The 23,424-nt window shown below is 38.0% G+C and overlaps 1 protein-coding gene and 3 pseudogenes across 1 annotated transcript; 1 reads left to right on the top strand and 3 right to left on the bottom strand.

Moving 5' to 3' along the window:
* Positions 1-95: 95 nt before the first annotated feature.
* LOC147275666 (sequence-specific DNA binding transcription factor ATNDX) lies at positions 96-7,641 on the bottom strand. Its single transcript, XM_086254112.1, has 18 exons — positions 7,551-7,641; positions 6,861-6,912; positions 6,585-6,710; positions 6,331-6,489; positions 5,587-5,670; positions 5,384-5,512; positions 4,964-5,182; positions 4,372-4,503; positions 4,141-4,236; positions 3,895-4,056; positions 3,284-3,575; positions 3,061-3,186; positions 2,901-2,970; positions 2,492-2,555; positions 2,329-2,397; positions 1,341-1,856; positions 1,198-1,232; positions 96-819 (listed from the first exon to the last, which is right to left on the bottom strand). The coding sequence occupies exons 2-18, from the start codon at positions 6,900-6,902 to the stop codon at positions 285-287; spliced, it is 2,856 nt and encodes a 951-aa protein (XP_086110238.1). The 5' UTR covers positions 6,903-6,912; positions 7,551-7,641; the 3' UTR covers positions 96-284.
* LOC147275667 (septin and tuftelin-interacting protein 1 homolog 1 pseudogene) lies at positions 6,624-15,076 on the bottom strand (annotated as a pseudogene).
* LOC147275668 (pentatricopeptide repeat-containing protein At2g22410, mitochondrial pseudogene) lies at positions 8,966-11,036 on the bottom strand (annotated as a pseudogene).
* A 2,152-nt stretch (positions 15,077-17,228) lies between the features above and the next one.
* Positions 17,229-19,152, top strand: LOC147275669 (protein SLOW WALKER 1 pseudogene; annotated as a pseudogene).
* The last annotated feature ends 4,272 nt before the right edge of the window (positions 19,153-23,424 follow it).

Genomic DNA, 23,424 nt, shown 5'->3' on the forward strand with positions numbered 1-23,424 from the left:
GTTCTTCAATCATTAGATTTATCTACATCATCTATATATGATCCGAAAACATGTTATTTAACAACCTTATTTAAGTAAATATAAATAATTAAAGAAAAACTCTAAATTGTTCCATAACATTCCTCAAGTTAGAAATGTATGTAGTATATGGGAATATTCCAAACTAGGCATTTGATTTATCTCTATGGAAAAGGAAGAAAGATGGTCTAATTAATTACAATTGGGTACGATAATTTAACATCTTTAAGTTACACAAAAAGGCTTGTTCTGCGGTTGGCTTACATTCATTTGGGACGCAATATGAAAGTCCTGTTTGAATCCCATAACACTCTCATTACGCCAATCTTTGTTTCAGCCTCCTCAAATGAGCCACCTGTGGCTACAGAAGGGTATGGAAGCCTCGTCGCTCTTCTAGCTTTAAGCTCTTTAACATCCACCACGTATGCCCTCAACTCCTCCAAGTTCCTTCCAAACCATTGGCCCTTCACCTGAAATACCTTACCTTTGCAAATCTCCTCTCCGTTTGTGTCTACAAGTACAACAGAGTCACCTTGCTTGCACTGAACAAATTCTGCAGGACCACGAGAAACAGGTTCTGCCACGATAGTCTCGCAGATCTCACTGATACCGCTTCTCACCGGGATTTGAGGATCACGCCTCACAATTAGTTGGGCAGAAGCATCTCCACCAGGACTCTCAGGTGAGTTGTTGGACCTTATTCCTCGCCCACCTTGCTTGTCTGGCAAAGCATGGTCGACCTCTGGTGCTGCACGAACATCCTTAGCGGTACGGGCTAGCCTGGCTTTTCGATTGTTTAGCCTGTGGACACACAAAAACATGTCGGTTTTCATAAGAAGCAGCACCCATCAAAAGCAGTAGGATATTGATTGGTGCAGTACGAAAATATCCTGCGCATCTAACTTAGAGAAGAGCATGCTGCGTTAAAAAAAAATGGAGCCAATAAATCAACAATTAAAATAGTCTTAACTAAGATATTTTATCATACAATTAAAATAGTCTTAACATATTCAGTGACCGTTGTAACTTCCTGTACAAGCATCATTGCAGTTATGAACTTATAATTCAGTTCCCAAGAGAACATGAACGAGAAAATAGTCATGTTGTTTACTATAAGTAGCTTTAAACAATGCCTAAACGAGAAAATGAAGAACATAGGAAAAGAAAAGGATTCCTCACCAATTTTTTAGCTGTGAACATGTAACCTCAGAGCCCTGGAAAACACAATGGAACAGTTATTAGGGAAAATAGTTTGCTATTTTTAGACACGTAGAGAATCAATTGACTTATATTATTTATAAAGTCTGAAGTATTTGACATACATGAAGACTCAATTTATCAGCCCATGATTGTATTGAGGCTGCATTTCGCTGCATGTCAGGTTCATCTAATAGGGCTCTCTCAATAACTGCAACCTGTGCATCATTCATTACTGTTCGTTTCCGTTTTCTCCGCTGCTTTTCTTCACACTGAACAGTTTCAACCTTTTCATCCTCTGGAGTTCCTCCATATCCACCTTCTTTTATGTGTGTACTCAATTTTGGAAATTCACTATTTTCCATCTGATCAGCAGCATTTTTTCCTCTCGTTGAGCTTGTGTCTGAACCACTTGTTTCAACATTATGAGCATCTCTGTCAATTGCTCTAAAACGTCCAGATGCACTCCTACCAGATATACCTTTGTCTTCCCTCAGTACATCATCCCCCTGATCCATATTCTCACTGTTCATATCAACTGGGTCCACTTCTTGAAAATCAGAAACCTCATACATGTCGTCATCCGGGAGTTTACTTTTGCTATATAGAGGTATCGAGAATCCTCCAGTACTCTGAGCCTCCTACCAGGAATCAAACTTTACTCTCAGGTCACTATGGTAAGAAATAGCTACATCACCATTAGAATACTCAATTAGCCAATTTGAGAATTGGCTAATTTATTTCAGTTGAAAGGTTGAAGACAGCATATAACAATTACTCTTTTCAATATAATGCATATTTCAAAGTTATCAATCTAATAAATCTCACTTCGGTCCGGAAAAAGAATCTAACATATCTCAGTTTGTCTCCCATGGCTATGAGTCTCCTAAGTTTAACGAAAACTAATAATGTTCTTTTTCTCTTTTACCATGATCTCCCCCAGGTGGCTTATAATAATTATTTACATGTGTATATGGAGGCATAGAGCTTGCTATACCAAAGTACAATTTGAAAGCACATCAACTTAATAATGTGATCATCAAGTGTAAGTGAATTGAACTACCAGAATATTCAGGCCACCCAGATAGTGGGGATAAGCCACCAGCAATTTACCTCATGATGTTCGCTGATATTGAGTTTAGCGAATTTATCCCAAGATATTGACTCCTCATGTTTCTTCTCCTGCCAACATCATCATTTGAAAACATTCAAACATATGTAAGGGGTAGGGCAGAAAGAAATGGAAACATTTATTTCTAGAAAGTTAACATTTTACCTTAACTCGGTTTTCTTCAAATTCGGCTGTAGAGATTAATGATTGTAATTGCTTAGAGAAAACCCTGCAATGTAAGTATGAATAGAAAAGTAAGAGATACTACATGTCTGGTGTACTCAATCATGTAACCGAAAGATAATTCATATACTAATGTCTACCCATATACACACAAAAACGTATTAGTAACACAACCTTGTTTGGCATCAAAATTATCTGAGGAATATCATTTTACAAGTTGTTAATTATTCTTCTAATCATTGTAGCATCTATCATGTAGAGCCCATGTAAAGCCCATTCTAACACCTGAAAACCCCATTTCCCGCTCTGCTAACATAGTTGAGGTTAAATTCCAATAAAATTTAGCAGAGAAAAGCCTAGGAAAGAAGAAGCATGGTTGAGGGTAAATCACCTTAGGAGCTGTACATCCTCCTCATTCAAAAAGTTAGGAATTAATGATTCTGCATGACTTAGCAATGAACCTACACATGCAATTTACTGGTAAGGAAGGGAATAACTTCTGCAATTACATTTACTAAATGAGTCATTGGAGAGTGGCAATTAGTACTTACTCAGATTTCTGCAAACAGTCGCTGCTTTCGGAGTATCAGAAGTAAAGGAAAATCCAGGCAATAAGTTAGATAGATCCATTTGCAAGCAGTCCATAAACTTGTTAACAAAGAGGTTCCTCTCCTGTTCTGTGAATTCAAACAGAGGATTCCATTGATATGACAACAAAACAATGACATGTACTGACTGAAGTAGTCATAAAAATTTACAAAATCAAGAACAAACCTTCACAGATGGTGGGAACAAAACAATGGAGATTTGCAATTATTTTCACAAATAATGATGATCTCTGATGTGCATAGGAAGCCTGGGTCACACTATTGGGAGTTACAGTAAATTCTAAACTTGGTATATTTTGTAGGTCAATTGATGAAAATACATCCAAAACCCATCCAGCTGTTGCAAATGAATCATACTCAATATTGCCATCTTCTTCCCTTACAGGGAGTACAGAAGAACACCAACTGGATAAAAAATCTCCATGAGGGAGCGAAAATATTGCAGTCAGCACTTTAGTCTGGAGGGGCATACAAAAGACATAGTCACAGATTTTTTCACGATTAGAAGCTTTTAAGACAAATACATGATGCATGCACACTAGATAATGATGGTCTCAAGTCTTAAAACATGTACATAATGCAATAGTTTCTCATGGAAAAAAAAAAAAAATTTAGCTTCTCCATTCTTTTGAGAATATCAAAGCACAATGATGGTCTCCAAGTCTTAGGAAAAAAAAACAAAAAAACAAACAAACAAAAAACAAAAACAAAGCATTGATATATGAAAGTAGGATAACAAAATTAAACCCGAACTAGAGAGTGATGATTATAGCTTACAAAGTATGTTGTAATGTAAGATCGTAAATTTGAATCATCAGAAAAGATATCAACTAGACGCAGTGCATTGAGTTGCAAAATCCCCATCGGGTAACTTCTGTCAGAACAAGCAGCAAAACATCTGGGATCTTTACCAAGGGCAGTCCTCAATAACTCAAGAATCTGCATTATCACAACTAAGTTAACAACAAGCAGCTTGACTGGTTGAAGCAGGCTTTGTACAAGGAAGATGGAAAGAAAGCTAACCTCAAATGTAACAGACTTTGCCAACTCCAGGCCGTCTGGCGAGCTGGAAACTTCGTCCAGGTAAGAAATGCTTTCTGCTTCACTCAGACTCAACAGCTGCAACATGGAAAGCAGTGACTGGATACTGAGCTTTGAACAGGGGTATACATACAATGATAAGCTGTACTAGATTCTAAAGCAGCTTAAACCCCCAAGAAAATGTTATAATAGATTGTCATCATGAGGACTCACAATTGAAAGCATTTTAGCTTTCAGCCTAGATACAGCAGCCACAACTTTAGCGGATTCTCCAAATTGAGGCACATCATTCAGCTTCAAGATGGCTTGAGCCAAAAACAAAACACCACCCTTTCCACATAGTTCCTGTACAACACCAAAACCAGATAATTTACTGAAATGACAAAAACCATGATATATTGGGTAATTAACAAAATAACATAAGGCCTAAGTCCTTAACTTTACAAGGTCCCACTCAAGATAATCTTCCATGAAATTCCTGATATATTACAATAATGTTGAATATCATCTCATTATTCCAATGACCACAACCATAATTTTTTCTATCAAACCAAAACTTTGACAATTTAGAATGCCTCATTTCTCCAAGTACCTGCCCTAACTACCGCACTACATACCAGTGCAGTTAAACATATCTGGTATCTATATTGGTATCTTCAAAGGAGTTTTACCAAAGTACCAAACCCATCTCTATTTTCACTTGTTATTTCCCCTTACACTACAAACTTACAGACAACAGAGAGACAGCCCTGGCCTAGATTTTGCTCCAAACTTAAAGAGAATGAGAGAGATCCTGTTTGGCAACCTTATTTTTGAGTAGTCGTTCCCGAAACAATTTTTGCTGGCACAGAAATTGAAGAAACTGTAAAGAAGCCTCACATTGCTGGCAGAGAGAATGAACAATTTGTTCAGTAGTCAAACTTGATTTTGTACAGAAATCAATATGTTGAACTGACAGCTTGATCTTGAGAAATTTAATGGAAACACCAACTGCCCCAAAAGCTGCATCCATAAATATGTCAACCTGTCACAACAAAGTTTTATAATCAGCAAGTGCATCAATATGTCAGCACGAGAATAACTGGAAAAACACATCTGATAAACATAACTCTACCACCAGAAACAAAAACCCAAGAAGCAGAAAACTGTAGAACAATCCCATAACATGAAAACAGATGGATATAAGAAAAGCTTGCTAAAAGAATCAGTTTGGGCTAAATGGTACCTTAGGATGTGCAAGCAATACTTGAACAAGATCTTGCCATTGTGAAGATATACATCCTGTTAGTAGATGTAGACTGCATGCTACCAGTGCAGAATGCATCAGGGGCGCCATACCGAAATTATGATTTTTCTGCATCACAAAAGCAATTCCCAGTGAAGATAAAGAGAGGAGAATAGATCTCAAAGGTAAGGATTAAGGAGAACCTGTTCAAAACCACCCAAAACAATTAGGATATAAAACACCAGGTCAAGCAGCTGTTCAGACACTTTTACATCATCTAGCAAAATCTGTAACAATAAATGAATCAGGGGAAAATGTCATATACTATTTCAAGATTTTCAAACTGTTCAAAGAGAGTAATGGCGTAATCAGAAATTCAGAATTCAATCAAAATTATTTTTAAAAAAAAAATCTATTAACAAGCAAACTGACTGGTATCAGACAATAAAAATTTAGGCAACTAGCCAGACAAACTATTAGCATCACATTTGTGTACCTCCCTTAAGAATAAAGATCCAAAGTGCCGTAATAAATTTCAAACACCTATTTGAAATAAGAATGGAAAACATCTGATTAAACACACAAAGATCAGTTAGAACTCTGGATTTTTGTGGGGTTCCATTATAATCAAGAAAGATCCTAGTACTCAAAATGGAAAGAAGAGAGGAAAAAGTAAGAACATTTCCTTTGATTTATTGTCCCATTCTCCCACTAACTTCCTAAATTAAATTATCAGCATCAATATTGTATAATATAAAAGAGTGAAGATGTCCTATAGAAAATCCACCTAATGCTACATATCATATGTAGTTTCAAGTCACTCAATCAAAATCGAATAATTAGGCATCTACATAATTCTTTGATTTTACAGCACAAGAAAAGACATGCAAACAATAAGTCAGAAATGAAAGAAAATACAAATTAGACATAAAAGTACTACAAGCAACCTGTTCAAGTTTGGAATGTCGAGGTGCTAAATCACACAAGGAGTGCAAGAGCCTAATTCCGCATGATAAGTATTTGAGCAGGGCTTCATCTCTATCAGACGACATAAGTACTGCAATAAGGTGCAAAGGAAGAAAGCCCGCAAGCTTTTCCACATCGATCTGAAACATAACTCAATTTTAAAAATGGCATCCATAAAAATGTAAGGGTACAAAGGCATAACATGGCAACAATGACAATGAAGATAATGTCTTACCTTTAAAAGTGATCTTTTTTCAGTAACATGGTGAATAGTAAAATTTTCACAGTCCCTCAATAATTTATTAAGTTCCTGAGAGTTAAGCCCATGTAACTCCTTCACTGCTGAAACTAAGTCAATCACCTGTTTGTACAGAGAAATTAAAACTTATTCATGCTAACAGACTGAAGTTGAAAAGAAGAATCTACTTGGTAGTCTAATGAACATATGACTAAACCAAAAAAAAAGAAAAAGGTATTCATATGGGCAACTTTTAGTTGTTGAGAATCTTACTTGTGCAGCACTACATGACGGCTCTTCCTTAGCATGTCTCATTCTATAGAACCTACACGGAAAAAAAAAAAAAAAAAAAAACTTTGACATGCATGCATGTAATAATATATGACAATGAAAATTTCAAGAGCAAAGATATGTGTTCCCCTATTTCCAATTATCAAACAAGATACCAAAAATTTTGGAGTTTGGCCTAACATTCATGGAATACATTAGATGTTATAAATTACAATTTCCACCAAGCAGGGTTCACAAATGTTGTCGATCATCATCCTTCAAGATTTGGAACGGTTAAATCATATTTTTGCATTAAAGAGCATAGATTATGAGCAACATCATATTTGAAAATCCCTCCCAAAATCCAAACACCGGAACCCAGCTATGCTGGACATGGAAAAGAGTAAAGGATTTGGAATGAAAGCTATGCTGGGTAGAAAGAATGGAAAATTGTTGTTTTATTTTTTATTCAGGCAGTAAAATCATCAGAAAAATAAACTTAGAACAACTTCGATATGCAGAAAAATCGAAACTTACTCAAAAACCCACATCAGAAAACCCTAGGTTTAGAACAAGCAAAGTGAAATGCATACAGTAAGAGAAAAACAAAAAGAAATAGACAAATTCACAAAGCAAGGTAATGAAAAAGACTAAGCTTGAATATAACTAACTTCATAAATTCAGAAAACTGACCTGGGAATTGTACCGACGACGAGATTCAAGCACAGCTTTCTTCACAGAAAAATAAAAATAAACTGGGGAAAGGGAAGGAGGGAAATTCGCGGGTTTTTTTTTGTTCGGTTTTGGTGGAGTGAAGGATTTGAGAAGCGAAAATGCATGATTGAGGAATGAAGACTGAGAGACTACATTTATATACGCTCTTTTTTGCCGTTGCCGTTTTGTAATTTTGGTGCGTTGGTTGTGTTCGTGATTTGTGAGAGTGGCTAACCTCAGTCCCCAATTAGAGCGCCAGCTGTATTCTTCAATCCACTTTACACCTCGTTGTATTAAAATTGGTGTGATAGTAATACCTAGTATTAATACACGTGTTATAATAAATGTGTGACAAAATTCACTGGATTTTTTCCGAGTGGACAAAACTCTACTCTAAACCCACAAAACAAAATGACAAATTACAAAAAAAATTTCAAATGCACCGACCCAGACAGCAACCCCAACTACTGAAGCTCACACAGATCAGCAAAAATCAACATAAAACCCCGAGTCATTCATAGCTCACAATGATCATCACAAAAGTCAACAAGAAGCCCTAGGTCGTCTATACTTCACACAGATGATCACAAAAATCAACACAAAAGAGAGAGAAAGAAAGAGAAAACGAGAGAAAGAGAGAGATATCTAGTTACTGGAGAAGACGGTCGCGGAGAGCTTCGATGGTCATACAGAGATGGTCACGTTCGATTTGAGATGTCGGGAGTAATCCAAGCTAAGAATGTATAAAATAAAACAGTGTGGGGTGTGTGTATTAATTAGAGTGGTGTTTACTGTATAAGAAGGGTTTAGTGGATAATTCAGTCATGTGACTAATTTTCAAATTGTGGTACCAAACACATGGTTAAGTACTATATAATACTATCATGCATTCATGCCCCTTATCCGGTCTTCCAAAGATGCCCTTAGGGTAGTCACACTAGGTTGGTAATTTACGTGTTAAGACATAAATAGATGACGAGTTTATATTTCTATAGAAACCTCCATAGTCCATATTCCTTCAAGTAATTCTACGGATACACACAAATGGTCTCCGCACGCCCAATCCCATTGAACTTCTGCCATTTTAGCTTACACTGTCCATGTTTGTAATCTAGACTTGTTAGTTAGTAGTTCATGACAATGAAAAGACTGTCCTTAGTTATTCTTCCTTGGATTTTTATTTTGTGGAATTGTGGGTGCTTCCTGCCAATACAGCATGAAATGGAAATTGTTTTCTTTGGTCTCTTGATAGTTGATAGGATTTGAGGGATATATGCAGTTGGAGGATAAATAAAATAGATTAAAATTTGTACAATCTGAAAGTTCTTGAACCCAAAATTGGTTGATCTGTTCAATACTAGTTATATTTATGTATGGTAATGAGGATGGCATATTTATGAGGAATTTATGTAATCAAGCCTTTCAAGCGCGCGCACACACAAGAATAAGTAAAGGAAACATATGCATAAATGTTCATCAAATGTTTGGGAGATAGAACTCCAATTTGGAAAATAAATATATTTCATTTAACAGTCTATAAATCTCTTCTGATTGAGGATGTGATTTATCAGCAACCAAAAATTTATGAAACTCACCCTGTACCTCTATCAAGCTATGCCCAGGATTCTTCTTTACACCCCTCTCTCTCATCATGCTTCTAACAATCCTGACATCACCCCATCTTTTCTTATTAGCACATAAATTTGCCAGCAATACATAAATACCACTGTCTTCAGGATCCAAGTCTAACAGCTTCTGAGCAGAAAGCTTGGCCAGCTCAACATTCCCATGCATCTTACATGCATTAAGAAGGGCACCCCAAGCAGACTCACTTGCTTCCATTGGCATTTTGTTTATTAAATCATAAGCTTCTTCCAGGAGGCCAATTCTTCCGAGTAAATCTATCATGCAAGCATAATGTTCCTCTTTGGGCTCTATTCCGTAATCCCTACTCATGCTTTTGAAATGCTTTCTGCCTTCAGAGACTAATCCACCATGGCTGCAAGCAGACAAGACCGCCACAAATGTGATATGATCAGGCTTCAGTTCCATACTTTCCATTTGGTTGAATAGGGTAAGAGCTTGCTTAGCATGGCCATGAGCAGCACATCCAGCAATCATGGTATTCCAAGAAACCAAATCTCTCTCTGATATTTCACTGAAGAGTTCTATAGCCGAATTAATACTCCCACACTTGCCATACATGTCTATCAATGCATTCCCCATAATCACACTAAGTTGAATATGCTTCCCATTTTTGATATAGTGGTGGTGAATCCACTTACCCAAATCCAGGCAACCCAATTGACCACAAGCAGAGAGCACACACACTAAACTGTTCTCTGTTGGAACCATACCGGACTCCAGCATGTCATGAAACAATTTCAAAGCTTCGTTTGGTTGATTATTCTGAGTGTAACCCGCAATCAATGCATTCCAAGATACTACATTTCTCTCTGGCATGTCATTGAAAAACTTTCTTGCAGAGTTTAAGTCGCCACATTTAGCATACCCATTAACCATGCTAGTCCATGAAAACACATCCCTGACTTTCATGCTGTCAAAAATCTCTTTAGCTGCAATCAAACCACCACATTTCACATACATATCTAGTAAAGCATTAAGCAAATTTAGGCTGCAATGCACATTCTTCGTTTGTATATACTCATGAATACTCTTTACCATACCAATATCTCCCTTATCAGAACATGCCGAAAGCACTGCAATCATAGTAACCTCATTCGGCTCAACATTACTCAACAACATCAAATCAAACAAAGTCATAGCCTCATCCGAACAATCATACGTGGCATACCCATCAATCATGGTGGTCCAGGTAACAACATCCCTCACAAAACTTTCATCAAAAACTTTGCGTGCAAGGCTTAGAAACCCGCCTTCAGCATAATAATGCACCAACCCATTTATTATCAGCAAATCAGAATCAAAACCCATCTTCCAAGTCATGCAATGAACCGAGTGTCCCTCTAACATTCTCGTAAACTGCTCGCACACCTTGAGAGCAAAAACTAAACTTCGGCTGTCCATTTCGACGCGTTCACGGACCATTTGACCAAAAAATGAAAACCCCATTGTTGGAATTTGGGCTTTAGAGTAGCCTCTGATCATTGTGTTCCACATATATGTATTTGGTTTTTCAATGTGTGTAAAAAGCATATGGGCATAGTGAATGTCACCCCCATTAGCAAGAGCACAGAAGGCTAAAACCCTGCTCACGGGAAACGTGTGTGTAATGAGGCCACTACAAGTCATTTGGGCTTGAATTTGCTTCAACTCGAGCATGGTGGTGCAATACTCCATGATTAGTAGAGTTGGGTTCGTGATTATTACGTTGATCTTGGAGTTCCATTTGGGTTTGTTGGTGGACGTTGATGAGAATGGTCTCTGAGAACGGAGAGCTTGGAGCCTGTGAGCAGAGAGAAGAGAGTGGAAGTGGGACTTCATAACATGGCAAATGGATTCACAAAAGAAGGTACATGTGAATATGTGATTCACATTTTGAACAATTAAAAAGGATACTATAGTATTTTAAAATTTTTTTTTTTTTTTTTTGTAAGTATAGAAGTCTTTTATTTTTGGAATAATGGTTACATGACTGTCTTCTGGTTTTCGTAAGTACTTCATTTGGTTCAATGGCAAAGGGAACCATGCTGCCTCAATTCAAGAAAACAAGGACCTTGTTACGTATGCACTGATCAATGCCATTACCATTCCAATACTAAAGAAATATGATAAGGCATATATAACTATAAGTTCATGCAACTAGGAGTACATATCATTCGGACATATACTCAGCATTGAAATTCCCAATACATGTCTGCACTGCGGACGATCACTCCTGAATCGTCCTATATATATACATACATATACATAATCTAGTTAAATGAATGTATTTTGATTTTTGTTTAGCACAATTCTTAGAGTCCATGGCTATGTGAGCTTATGGCATTTCACATCAATTTAAGGGGATAAATCGATCCCGTTACAACATAAAGATAAGTTTGGGTCAACAAGCAATGTGGCCCAGAAGACGAAAAATAACATAAGTTTTTAATCTGAATGTCAGATGGCAACTCTCAACTCTCAAACCCATCATCAAAAGTTGGAGGAAAGTGTTCATCTGAAAGAGAAAAAGAATCTCTTCATACCTGGAAAGAGTCACAGATGGTAGAGACAAAGTCACGAAGCTTTTGCATGAACTTATACTTCTCATCAGCAGCAGACAGAGACTTTTCAAGAGCAGTAATATTTAATATTCAGTCTTCGATCGATGTGGTTGCTTGTACTATATAATTCATTCACTTTCAAATAAATCTTAGAAAACATACACGATCTTCTGTTTCAAAACAACTCATTCACTTTATTCAGTTTTCCCACTTGGTTCCACTGACTTTTCCCAGTGTCAAATGCATATATTTTCTGCATTCGAACACATACCTTCAAGAACCCTCTTCTGCTTACAAATACATCTTTTTAAAGCTGATAGGGTGTACTTTCATTCACATGAATTGCATCTTTTTGAGGCTCGATCAAAAGAAATCATTATATTAATTGTATTAATTTCCTTCAATATCTTAAGTTCATAACTCATATAGTTGATTTTTTATTTTAAATATCGGTAGTTATGATAAAATTTTATAACTTAACATAATATATAACTCCAAAACATACGTTACTTATCTTCATTCTAAAGAAATGTTAATGGTACTCATCATATTCTTATTTGATAAATTTTATATAATTCTCATGAAAATATAGGACATGGATCATCTACAAGTCCCACACACTCAAAGAGTATAGACATTCATTCGAAACCAATTGACAATATAGGAAGATAGGTCAAGAGCCAAGACTTTTATAAACACTTACATAAGATTATAATTTTTTTAATATGAGACAAACACACTCCACATTCTCACACGCATATCATAAAAATTTCTTTCAAAAGCTACCATAATGACACATCACACTTGAAATATAACCAATTGCTGAAAGAATTAAAAATCAACATTTGTCAACATTGATCTATTTATTAATATCATATAGTACAAACTCGTCCTAAAATGAAAAGTTAATTACATATTCAATGAAGAAAATGAATTAATTACAAGACTAGACTACAAGTCTACAATCCTAAAATGTGTTAATTATAAAATAAAGGTTTTTTTACATTTTACCCACCTGAACTTTAGATCAATCTCACTTCACGACCTAAAAAAAAAATTGTCTCAATTTATTACCTGAATTAACATTTTTTTGCAATGTACCACCTATGACTAATTTTGTCTAAATTTTTGTAAAAATAAGAGTGTTTTTTTTCAAGTTCTTATAGTTAGAAAAAAAAAATGGTTTTTTTACACTTTACTTACTTTGACACAATAAAAAACTGACTTGAAAATATCAAAATATCCTTATTTTTAACAAAAGTTTAGACAAAATGAGCTAGCTCAAAGTTCAGGTAAATAAAGTATAATAAAACCTAAAATAAAATATATAAAACACAAGGGAAGTCAAATTGTAGGAGAAGGAATATTGTGCATGGCAAGCAACCGTTGAAGGGATACAAGGGACCAAGCTTCCTCTGTGGGGGCATATACCTTTTGATTTAGAGAATCCAGTAATATGCTCACATTACCGTAGCTGTATATTTGGTGACCATTATACGTCCTTCCGGGTTTAGGCTTGAATAACAAGCCATGCTGCTGAGCATGAGCTTCAATTACATCTTTCAAGCTCATCTCATTCTCATCACCAATGTCATCCCCATTCATGTTTTCTTGGGTTGCTACTGATGCTGCTTTCTCTTGTGCCCTAATGTTGCTGATATTTTCTTTCAAACCAACTTCCATACCCTCAACAGCCCGATTCATCAGCCCAAGAGCACAATTAAGCTGACACCGAATATTTTCATTTGCATGAAGCTCCTTGGGAATCAGTTCCTTCCAACCGTTGTACCAATTCAAAACCTCTTCGAAGTTTGGTTTCGAATTTAACCAGTGAGACAAAACCATTAACCACTTGGTGAAGAAAAACTTCACCATCATATCCACCATTAGATGAATGGGAAGAGCAGAAGCCCAACACATGACCCAATTAAACTCATCAAGCCTCTGATTTGTAGGGTTCACATGGAAGTCTTGTAGGACAAGCTGCAACTTGGGAACTACAAATGTACACATAAGTTGCTCCCAACTGCCAGAATCAAACACCTTCTTCCAGGGTGAGAGTATGGTGCAAGCCGAAACATCACTTGGGTGCCATTCGCCAAGAACATTACTCATCTTCAAAAGTATTGTGGGATACAACTCCTCAAGTTTGTATCCCAGTAGAGGTAGCCAAGGGTGCACCCACACGTGGATGGGAACTGTGTCGCGACGTGGGTCCCACAAGTCCAGGGCGTCCTTCAATTTAGGGAAGACTACCATCTCCAATATGGAATCAAGGACAGGAGGGGGCAGTAGGTTCTCCCAACACTCCAAAAAACGAAGCATGGGCTCAGGGTCCTTGGCCTGCCACGTGTTGAACCCTGCAATCCTCACTGCAGGTACCAAAACCTCGGAGACCAATTGGGTATAAGGCAAATTCAATGAATAATTAAGAGTATCTCCCTCTCCATGAAGCAGCAAAGTTTTCCAGGTGCTTACCAGGTCCAATCCATGAAATGGGTTCCGCAGAGGATCCCAACCCTGGAACGTCCTCGTAAACAGAGGCAGAGCAAATGCAGAAGCAATGCAAGACAAGTTGTATAACTTATATTCATCAGCGTATGTTGTGTACAGGTTAGAGAAGTCCTTTGCCAGCGAGTCCAGAGTCAATGTTCCAATTGAATGCTCTTGTTCCATTCGGTCCAACACACTCGTGATGTCCTCCAACCTATCCAATTGTAGCTTCTTCTTAGCTGCCTCTGCTTCCTGATCATTCTTCAAGTGCATATCAATCAGCTTGTCCACAAAAACCTCGTCTTCCTGCTCATCCCAGAAAAGCCTCTTCTTCTTTGTGTGCTGGTCTTCTTGGAAGCTAGGCAGCTTGATGTCGGTTGTCTCCTTATAATCATTGAAACCCATGCCCATATTTTTGGGCCTCAACTTGGGCTCAATAGGTGTGACAATGCCTTGTTCGTTTTTGCCAAGTCCACCACCTTTGTATCCCATGCTCTTCAGCATCTTCATCCCAATGCCCTTGGTGTGTTTCTCGAACTCCCCGAGAACCCCATCGCCACCAATTGCACTAAGGCCATGTTCATTGGAATTGTTGGGCATGACGGTGCTGGTGGAGACGAAATTGACAGGCTTCTTCCTGCGTTTTCTGAAGCCGTCTTCATCATCGTCGGAGTGGGCAGAGAATATGCCGTACAGGGCATCGTCTTTGGTCTGGACGCTCTTCTCCTTGCGCTTGCGGTAACAGAACTCTCCGCCGATCCGCCGGCCATCCTCGTAATCCTTCTCGATTCCAAACCTCTCCATCTCCTCATCATAATCTTCCATAACCTCTACAAATATTTGCTTAAACAAACCTCACTTCAAATACTAGCTATACCGAGAATAAGGAAATCAATATGCTAAAATGTACTATCAAGGAAATCAATTAGTGTATTATATAGATATGACAAATTAGAAGTGCTACTGCTAGCTAGTCCTAGTCTAGTTAGGACATTTTTCTTTTCTTTTATCAATTAGGAGTCCTAATTCTAATTTTTTGTTTTTTCCAAAAGTCCAGTCTAATTAGGAGTAGGACATTTATATAGGTAGAATTACGTGTCTAAATAGGATTGTACTCCTATATATATAAACCAACCTCGACCAATTCCTTGCTTGCTCACCAAGTTAACAATCCCTAAACCAGTAAGCCGCCTTCATCCACCATGACGATGAGCAGCAGAGCCAGAAACTTCCGCCGCCGTGCGCATGACGATGACGACAACAACGACAATCCAAACTATGTCGTAACCCCTTCAACGACCGAGAAGCAGCCACACAAGAAAGCCCCAAAGCTTCTCAGCTTCGTCGATGACGAAGAAAACGCGGCCCTGTCTTATTCCTTCTCTTCTAAACCAGAAGAGAAGCCCTGTTCTGTTCATAAGATGATCGCTCTCAAACATCGTATCGCGCATTCCTTGTTGCCCTCCAACGTTAAACCCCAAGCTGGCACATACACCATTGAAGTGCTTCGTGAGCTCCAGAAGAATACGCGAACTCTAGCCAGCTCTCGACCCTCCTCCTCCGAACCCACCATTGTTTTGGATCAGGATTTAGAGTTAGACTCCGAGGACAACGAAGATCAGCAAGAAAAGGAAAGGGGTAATAGTATAAGGTTGAGAACTAGTGTTCCTGTGGCTGAGAGTGTGCAGCAACACAAGCCTATGCACTCGGCCATAACTGGGTACAGTTGGGTACACAGTGTGCCTTATGGGCCGAGTATAGGAGGGGCAATTGGGGCAGCACAAGGTTCCAACGTGATGTCGATTAAGGAGCAAGCTGAGATTGCTAAGAAATCTTTGCGGGAAAATGTTAAGAAGCTTAAGGTATGGATGCAGCTCTACTCCAATGGGAATTACAACATTGCTCAAGCTTGATTCAACATGCATCTTATAGGAATTATAATACTGGCCGGCTTCTAGTAATTAATGTTGTCATTGATTTAATTTCACTGGTTTTGTTTGTAATGCTAGAGTCATGCTTTTGGAAACCAAAAAACTCACAACCTCTGTGAATCTGGAAATTGTACGTAAAAACAGGACAACCCCAGTTCTCAAATGTAGAAGAAAAATAATATGTATACAAGAACCAATATATATAATCTCACCGTTATTTCTCTACGTTATGCCAATATTGAGTTAGATTTAAATATGCCATTGCAACATTCAAGTAACAAGTGTTTGGTGTTATCAACATTCATATGCTACAAGCCTTCACTTTCTTAACCCGTTTTTCTCTAGGCTTTTTTATATTTTACCCACTTAAATTTTAGGGTTAATCTCACTTCACTACTTTAAAAAAAAAATTGTGCCAGTTTACCCCCTAAATTAAAAATTTGGCACAATTTTTTTTTTAAGTTGATTTTTTCCCTTAAATCGATGTGAAAAATCATAATCTCATATAGCCATTGACTCTAAAGATAGGAATGAACAATTAGAAGAAGAGAAAAAAAAACACTTTGATGGCTTGTCCTTGTTTTAAGTGATGAATATATGTTTCGAATGTGATACATTCTTTTAAGTTTTAACTAGATTTATATATATGCCTTATCATCTTTATTTAGTATTTTTCGAAGGGCAATGGGCCAATGGCATTGATCAGTGCATAAGTAACAAGTTTTTTGCCTTATTGAATTTAGGCAATGTGGTCATGTAACCATCAATCGAAAATAAAATAAGTGGATTGTAAACTTAAAATTAGTCATTTATCTAAGAATGATAGTTGAGTTAAACATGAATTAAGTAAATTTGTTCTACAGTTCTACTTCAAAGCGGTAGCAAAAATAAAAATAAATTTGGACTATAAAACCAATGGATATTAAAATAAACAAAAATAAAAATAAATTTGGACTATAAAAATAAACAAAAATAAATTATACTGATTTCTAGAAAGAGTATATATTACGGCGTCGTTGCATAATCTCCCATCTAAACCCTAACGATCAAAACCAAAACCCTAAGCGCCAAAAGCGCCAAAGACACAGACCTCATTAGAGCTTCTTCAATGGCGGAACCCCAAATCTCCAAGACGTTCCCTGTGAAACCCAAGCACAAACCCAAACCCCGAACCCCAAAACAAACCCCAGAGTCCAAGTACTGGTCCTCCTTCAAAACCAAGCAAATCCCAAACCTCATCTCCTCCATAACCTCCCTCACCTTCTCACCCACGACCCCACACTCTTTCGCTGCGACCCACTCAGCCTCTCTGACCCTCTTCAACCCCCAAAAGAACTTCACTCCCAGCGGCACCATCTCCTTCCCCGACGTCGTTTCCTCCGCCTCCTTCCGCTGCGATGGCCTCCTCATCGCCGCTTCAGACCTCTCGGGCCTCATCCAAGTCTTCAATGTCAAAAACCGAGTCCCCCTTCGAAAGCTTCGTTCCCACACACGCCCTGTTCGTTTCGTCAAATACCCAGTTGGCGATAAGCTCCACTTGGTCTCCGGCGGCGACGATGCCATCGTTAAGTACTGGGACGTCGCCGGCGAGACCCCAATTTGCGAATTGCAGGGCCACAAGGACTACGTGCGGTGCGGCGATTGCTCTCCGGTTAGTATGGACATGTTCATTACTGGGTCTTATGATCACACAGTGAAGCTTTGGGATGTAAGAGTTAAGGATTCAGGGTCAGTCATGGAAGTGAATCACGGTAAACCGGTCGAGGCAGTGACTTTCTTGCCATCTGGGGGTTTGATTGCGACGGCCGGCGGCAATTCCGTGAAGATTTGGGATTTGATTGGAGGTGGGAAGATGGTGTATTCAATGGAGAGCCATAACAAGACGGTGACTTCGGTTTGTGTTGGAAAAATTGGGAAAGATAGTGGGGAAGAGGCGCAACAGTATAGGATTTTGAGTGTGGCATTGGATGGTTATATGAAGGTGTTTGATTATGCTAAAATGAAGGTTACACATTCAATGAGGTTCCCGGCGCCGTTCATGTCAGTCGGGTTTTCGCCGGATTGTATGACGAGGGTGATTGGAACTTCAAATGGGATAATATATGCTGGGAGGAGGAAGAACAAGGAGGATGTTGAGAGTGGTTCTGAGGAGGAACCACATAGGCGTGTTTCAAAGCATGAGAAAATGTTGAAGAGGTTGGAAGCAGGTTCTGGGGATGTTTTGGGTTTGGGACCTGTAGAGGAACCCCAGATTCGGGTTTTGAAGCCTACGAATTTCCGGTATTTTCACAGAGGGCAAGCAGAGAAGCCATCAGAGCGAGATTATTTGGTCATGAGGCCAAAGAAAGTGAAATTGGGTGAGCATGACAAGCTGCTGAAGAAGTTTAGGCACAAGGAAGCTCTAGTGTCTGTGTTGGGTAGTAAGAATCCGGAGAATGCTGTGGCTGTGATGGAGGAATTGGTGGCAAGAAAGAAACTGTTGAAATGTGTTTCGAATTTGGATTCGGAGGAGCTCGGGTTGCTGCTCATGTTTTTGCAGAAGCACTCCACCATTCCAAGTTATTCGGGGTTGTTGATGGGATTGACAAAGAAGGTGCTTGAGATGAGGGCTGAAGACATTAGAGCTTCTGATGCGTTGAAGGGTCATATTAGAAACCTTAAAAGGTCTGTTGAGGAGGAAATAAGAATACAACAATCATTGCAAGAGATACAGGGTATAATTTCACCTTTGTTGAGGATTTCTGGAAGGAGATGAAAGTTGGTTGCTTTTTTTGATTATTGATAAGGGGTTTGTTCTTATTCGTATGTGTTTACTTGCTTAAGGTTTCTTGTCATGGCAAAGACAATATCAGCAGTTTTGTTTCGTTACAATCTAATGTATGTCTGTTTTTATCTTCTTATTTCTATGTTTTAAGGAATCTGAGATTGTAATCCTGATTAGAAATGTCAGCTTTAGGCCTCTTATTCCCCTTCTAGATTTTGCCTTGAATTTGCTCAGGAACTAGCATTTCCTTGGTGAGAAGTTGAGTCAAGTTGGAACTCGGATTATCAATAAAGGTCGGGCAAACAAATGAAGTTCAAGACGATATATATAATGAAATGAAATCAACACAAACTTCCATTAAAAGCAGATGACGACAACAACGACAATCCAAACTATGTCGTAACCCCTTCAACGACCGAGAAGCAGCCACACAAGAAAGCCCCAAAGCTTCTCAGCTTCGTCGATGACGAAGAAAACGCGGCCCTGTCTTATTCCTTCTCTTCTAAACCAGAAGAGAAGCCCTGTTCTGTTCATAAGATGATCGCTCTCAAACATCGTATCGCGCATTCCTCGTTGCCCTCCAACGTTAAACCCCAAGCTGGCACATACACCATTGAAGTGCTTCGTGAGCTCCAGAAGAATACGCGAACTCTAGCCAGCTCTCGACCCTCCTCCTCCGAACCCACCATTGTTTTGGATCAGGATTTAGAGTTAGACTCCGAGGACAACGAAGATCAGTAAGAAAAGGAAAGGGGTAGTTTGTTTAGGATGGACAAGGATGGGGATGAAGATGAGGAGGAAGAGAAGATTTGGGAAGAAGAGCAGTTTAGTAATAGTAGTGTTCCTGTGGTTGAGAGTGTGCAGCAACACAAGCCTATGCACTCGGCCATAACTGGGTACAGTTGGGTACACAGTCCTCTTCACCATCTTAGTATCCAGCTGTCTTCATCTTAGTGGTTAAATGGTTGAGTTTGTAATTAGCCATTAGGATGATTACAGGTGGCTTTAGTTAAGTGACTTTGTTAGAAAACTGTTAGTATAGGATTATATTTTCTGTTTTGCTACTTCAGTCATTCTCTACGATTTTCATGAATCAATATTAGAGCTTCTTGAATTTCTGTCTTCTCTCTAGCTATTCTTGCTTTCTGCCTTTTCTTTTTATTGCTTCTCAGTACGTGATCAAAAACAACACATTCACCGAATCACCTTCAAGCGATTCAATCCTTGCTTTGCCTTTGAGCCGCAACAGAGTAGTACGTAGTCCCACTTTCTATTTGCTTTTGAATTATCTGCTGATGATTTTACATTCTTGAACGTGAAAGCACATACATTTGGTTAAAGACTCTAGTTTTGAGGGGTAAATGCTGTTAATTTAGATCATGGATAATATTAATTCTGATCTTTCTTTTGTTATTTCGAATTTTCGATGCTTTTATCTTCGATCTTTTTTTGCTTTCTTTGGGGCTCGGTTCCATCCCCCTCATGCCTTTTTGTTGTGTTCTGAAAAAATTAAACACTTAATTCTGGGTTTTTTTTTGGGATATATTCGATCATTTTGTCCCTATAAACTCAAGACCACAGGGGTGTCCACTGGTTGAGAAGAAGCTACTTCTTTGGACACAGTTACTTGCCTATGAAAAAACGAAACTTAGGAAAACGAATCACGTGCATATTATGCTAGTAAGTAGTAATACTAAAGTTAGATCACATTTTCAAATCACGTTAATTAGTTCACCATAAGATGCGGTAATTGACGTGTGTGTGTTTTGTAATGTGTTAATTTACAGTTATCATGATTATTAATGTAAAACTATTTCTACCTTATTTAATTTTATACTAAATAGGTATCACTTATAGTTTTCGGCAAAAAAAAAAAAGAGGGTACCACTTATAGTAGATATATGTGTGATACAAATGTTGCATAAAAATATGGTACACCTATAATTATTGTGGATAGGTACCTTAATTTTTCAAAAAAAAAAAAAAAAATCATGTTTGCACATTCTCATGGGAAGGAAGACATTGAGCATGCATATCGGAAAAATAAAAAATTAGAAAACAATTTTAAGCCTAACCCTTTCATGTTTGTTTTTTCATTCAGACCTAGCCATGAATTACGAGCCAGAGGAGGCTGAGAATATGGAAGAGCAGCAGCCGGAAGGTGACAATCTAATTTATTCCATTTTTTAAGCTACTTTTATGATAATGTGCATGGACTTATATCTCTAAAAAGCAATTTTCTCTTTTTTATTTTTTTTCAGAAATAGAGATTTCTGATGGACCTGATGATGATGCTGTGGCCGACTGTCTTTTCCAAGGTCAAGTGACTCAAGTTTCAGGCCCGGGTATTCAAATGGGGCCAGGCCTACCCAGTTGGGCCAAACAAGGTCCACCACTCTTGGGAGCGTTTAATGTAGGTGGAATGGATAACATCCACCTCTTGAGGCCCAGGTTATTTATTTATTTATGCTCAAAAGTCAAATCCCCCAATAAAGTTAGATAAAATTTTTTATAAACAATAACATGTAACATGTTTATTTATGTTTATTCGTATTTATTTTTTCTTTTAAATCAGATATTTGCTAAATGTTGAGAGGGTGGCAAATACTATTCCTGTCTTCGAAATCAAGCAATCGATTGGCTATCCCATGGGCCATTTCCACCGTCGATTGCTTGCGGATTACAAGAAAATTGAGCGTGAGGTTCTAATCATGGGCTGGAATAATGGTCTATCAGGCCGGTACTGGATTAACTATTGGGTTTGGAAACCACCTACACCACAGTTCCAGGCTCGGCAAAGTTTGAAGTCTTGGGCCTCTTTTCCCACACCTAAAGACCCTTATCGAAAAGCGTCAAACTTATTTATGCGCCAGCAGCCCCTAGCTTGTTTGATGGACTGTATGGAATCCATCCATGTCCATAAACTGAGGTATTTTATTTTTACTCTCAAACTAGTTTTAACTTTAAAGCATGCTATTTAGCACACACTATTGGTTGCACATCATATATTGTTTTGATTACTATTATTTAGTGTTTGTTAGCATTTTGCATACCTATTGTTTTCACATCTATTGGTTAAACCAATTAACATTTTTCCAATGCAAATTTGTAAGGCCTACATCCCATGGGGTAAATCTTCCGAATGGCTGGTTTGAAGAAGGGAAACGAATGGACATCATTAGGTTAGTTCCTTTTAAATATGAGTAGCGCTTGTAAACTCAAAGTTTGTGTTCCGTATTTAGATTCTAAAATGATGTAACAATATTTTATTGATTTATAAATGAATTCATTATAAAATTATTTGTTTTATAACAAGTGAAACACATACGCGTGTAATCACACGTCATTTGAGATTCTTATTTCCCTCAAAGTTAAAAGTTGATATATTTATGTCCTTTTCATATTTTTAACTACTCCATCAATGTTCATGACCAATGTAGGTTTTGTGCTATTCCCGTATATCTATGGGAGAGTATGCACCTATCCAAAAAAAAAGAATGGGAGAGTGTGCAAGACGACCCTAGATTCCTGGATTGCCTGTTCATTCACAGGTGCATAGATGATGCGACATTCAATTTTGAACTGGTAGAGTGTATGAGCAGAGCCAATCTTGCAGCCACATACAGAGTGGAGTGCTTTGGCAAAGGTGGTCGATCTATTCTGAGAGAAGACCACCAAGATTTCCAAGCTTTTATCGAGGTGGTGCATCAAATTTTCGTATACTTAGTCAGGTATTAATGACGTACCATTGCTTATTGTTCTTGTGTAACTTGTGTTACATGGGTACATTTTAAAAACAATGGTTTTCTAATTTTTTATTTTTAATATTGAAATATGCAGTCGGGAAGGGACATCCAGATGGGCGGAGCCAACCGACGATGCGGCTCCGAACATCATAAGGTAGCTTTCTAATTCCATCTTTCTACTTCTATTGTGAACTTAAAGCTTTCGTTAATTTTTTTTTTTGGGTACATTCATTTGGTTCATAAGGCATATTGCCTAAATTCAAGAAGGAAAGGACCTTATTTTATCATCTTTAGAAGTACCCCAACTTATACTTTAGCTTTTTCCTAGTTTAATTTTCGTAATTGCTTTTGCTAGGATGAAGGATGTCCAAAAAGGATCGGAGCATGCAAATATGGCTCACATGGTTGTTGACAACTTGCCTGAAAAATATTCAAAGAATGAAGGTGTCCAAGGTATCACCTAGTCTTCAATGCTTTCTTCTATTATCTTTGCATGTACCATATTCTATTATGTTTAATCTCAATACTGTGTAATTTGCAGATGAAAATGATGGGACCTCTGTTGGTTGTCCATGCCAAAGGCAGGAGATAGAGGAAACTAGACTCTTTGATGAGCAGGGTTCAAGTGAAGAAGAGAATTCAATAGGCGGATCTGACCATGAAAAGGCTCAAGACAAAGAGATGCTAGATGAGGAAAAACCGAAAAAGTGATACATTCAATAAGAGGAAAAC

The sequence above is a fragment of the Dryas octopetala genome, chromosome 8, assembly GCF_963921425.1.
Source record: "Dryas octopetala chromosome 8, drDryOcto1.1, whole genome shotgun sequence".
Lineage (NCBI taxonomy): Eukaryota > Viridiplantae > Streptophyta > Magnoliopsida > Rosales > Rosaceae > Dryas > Dryas octopetala.

What these genes read in the sequence shown, in the direction of transcription:
- LOC147275666 (XM_086254112.1), bottom strand. Translation starts at nt 6,902, where the DNA reads ATGAGACATGCTAAGGAAGAGCCGTCATGTAGTGCTGCACAA. An exon ending in CGTCATGTAGTGCTGCACAA is followed by an intron (nt 6,711 to 6,860) that starts GTAAGATTCTCA and finishes CTGTACAAACAG; the next exon opens with GTGATTGACTTAGTTTCAGC. An exon ending in AAAAAAGATCACTTTTAAAG is followed by an intron (nt 6,490 to 6,584) that starts GTAAGACATTAT and finishes GTTATGTTTCAG; the next exon opens with ATCGATGTGGAAAAGCTTGC.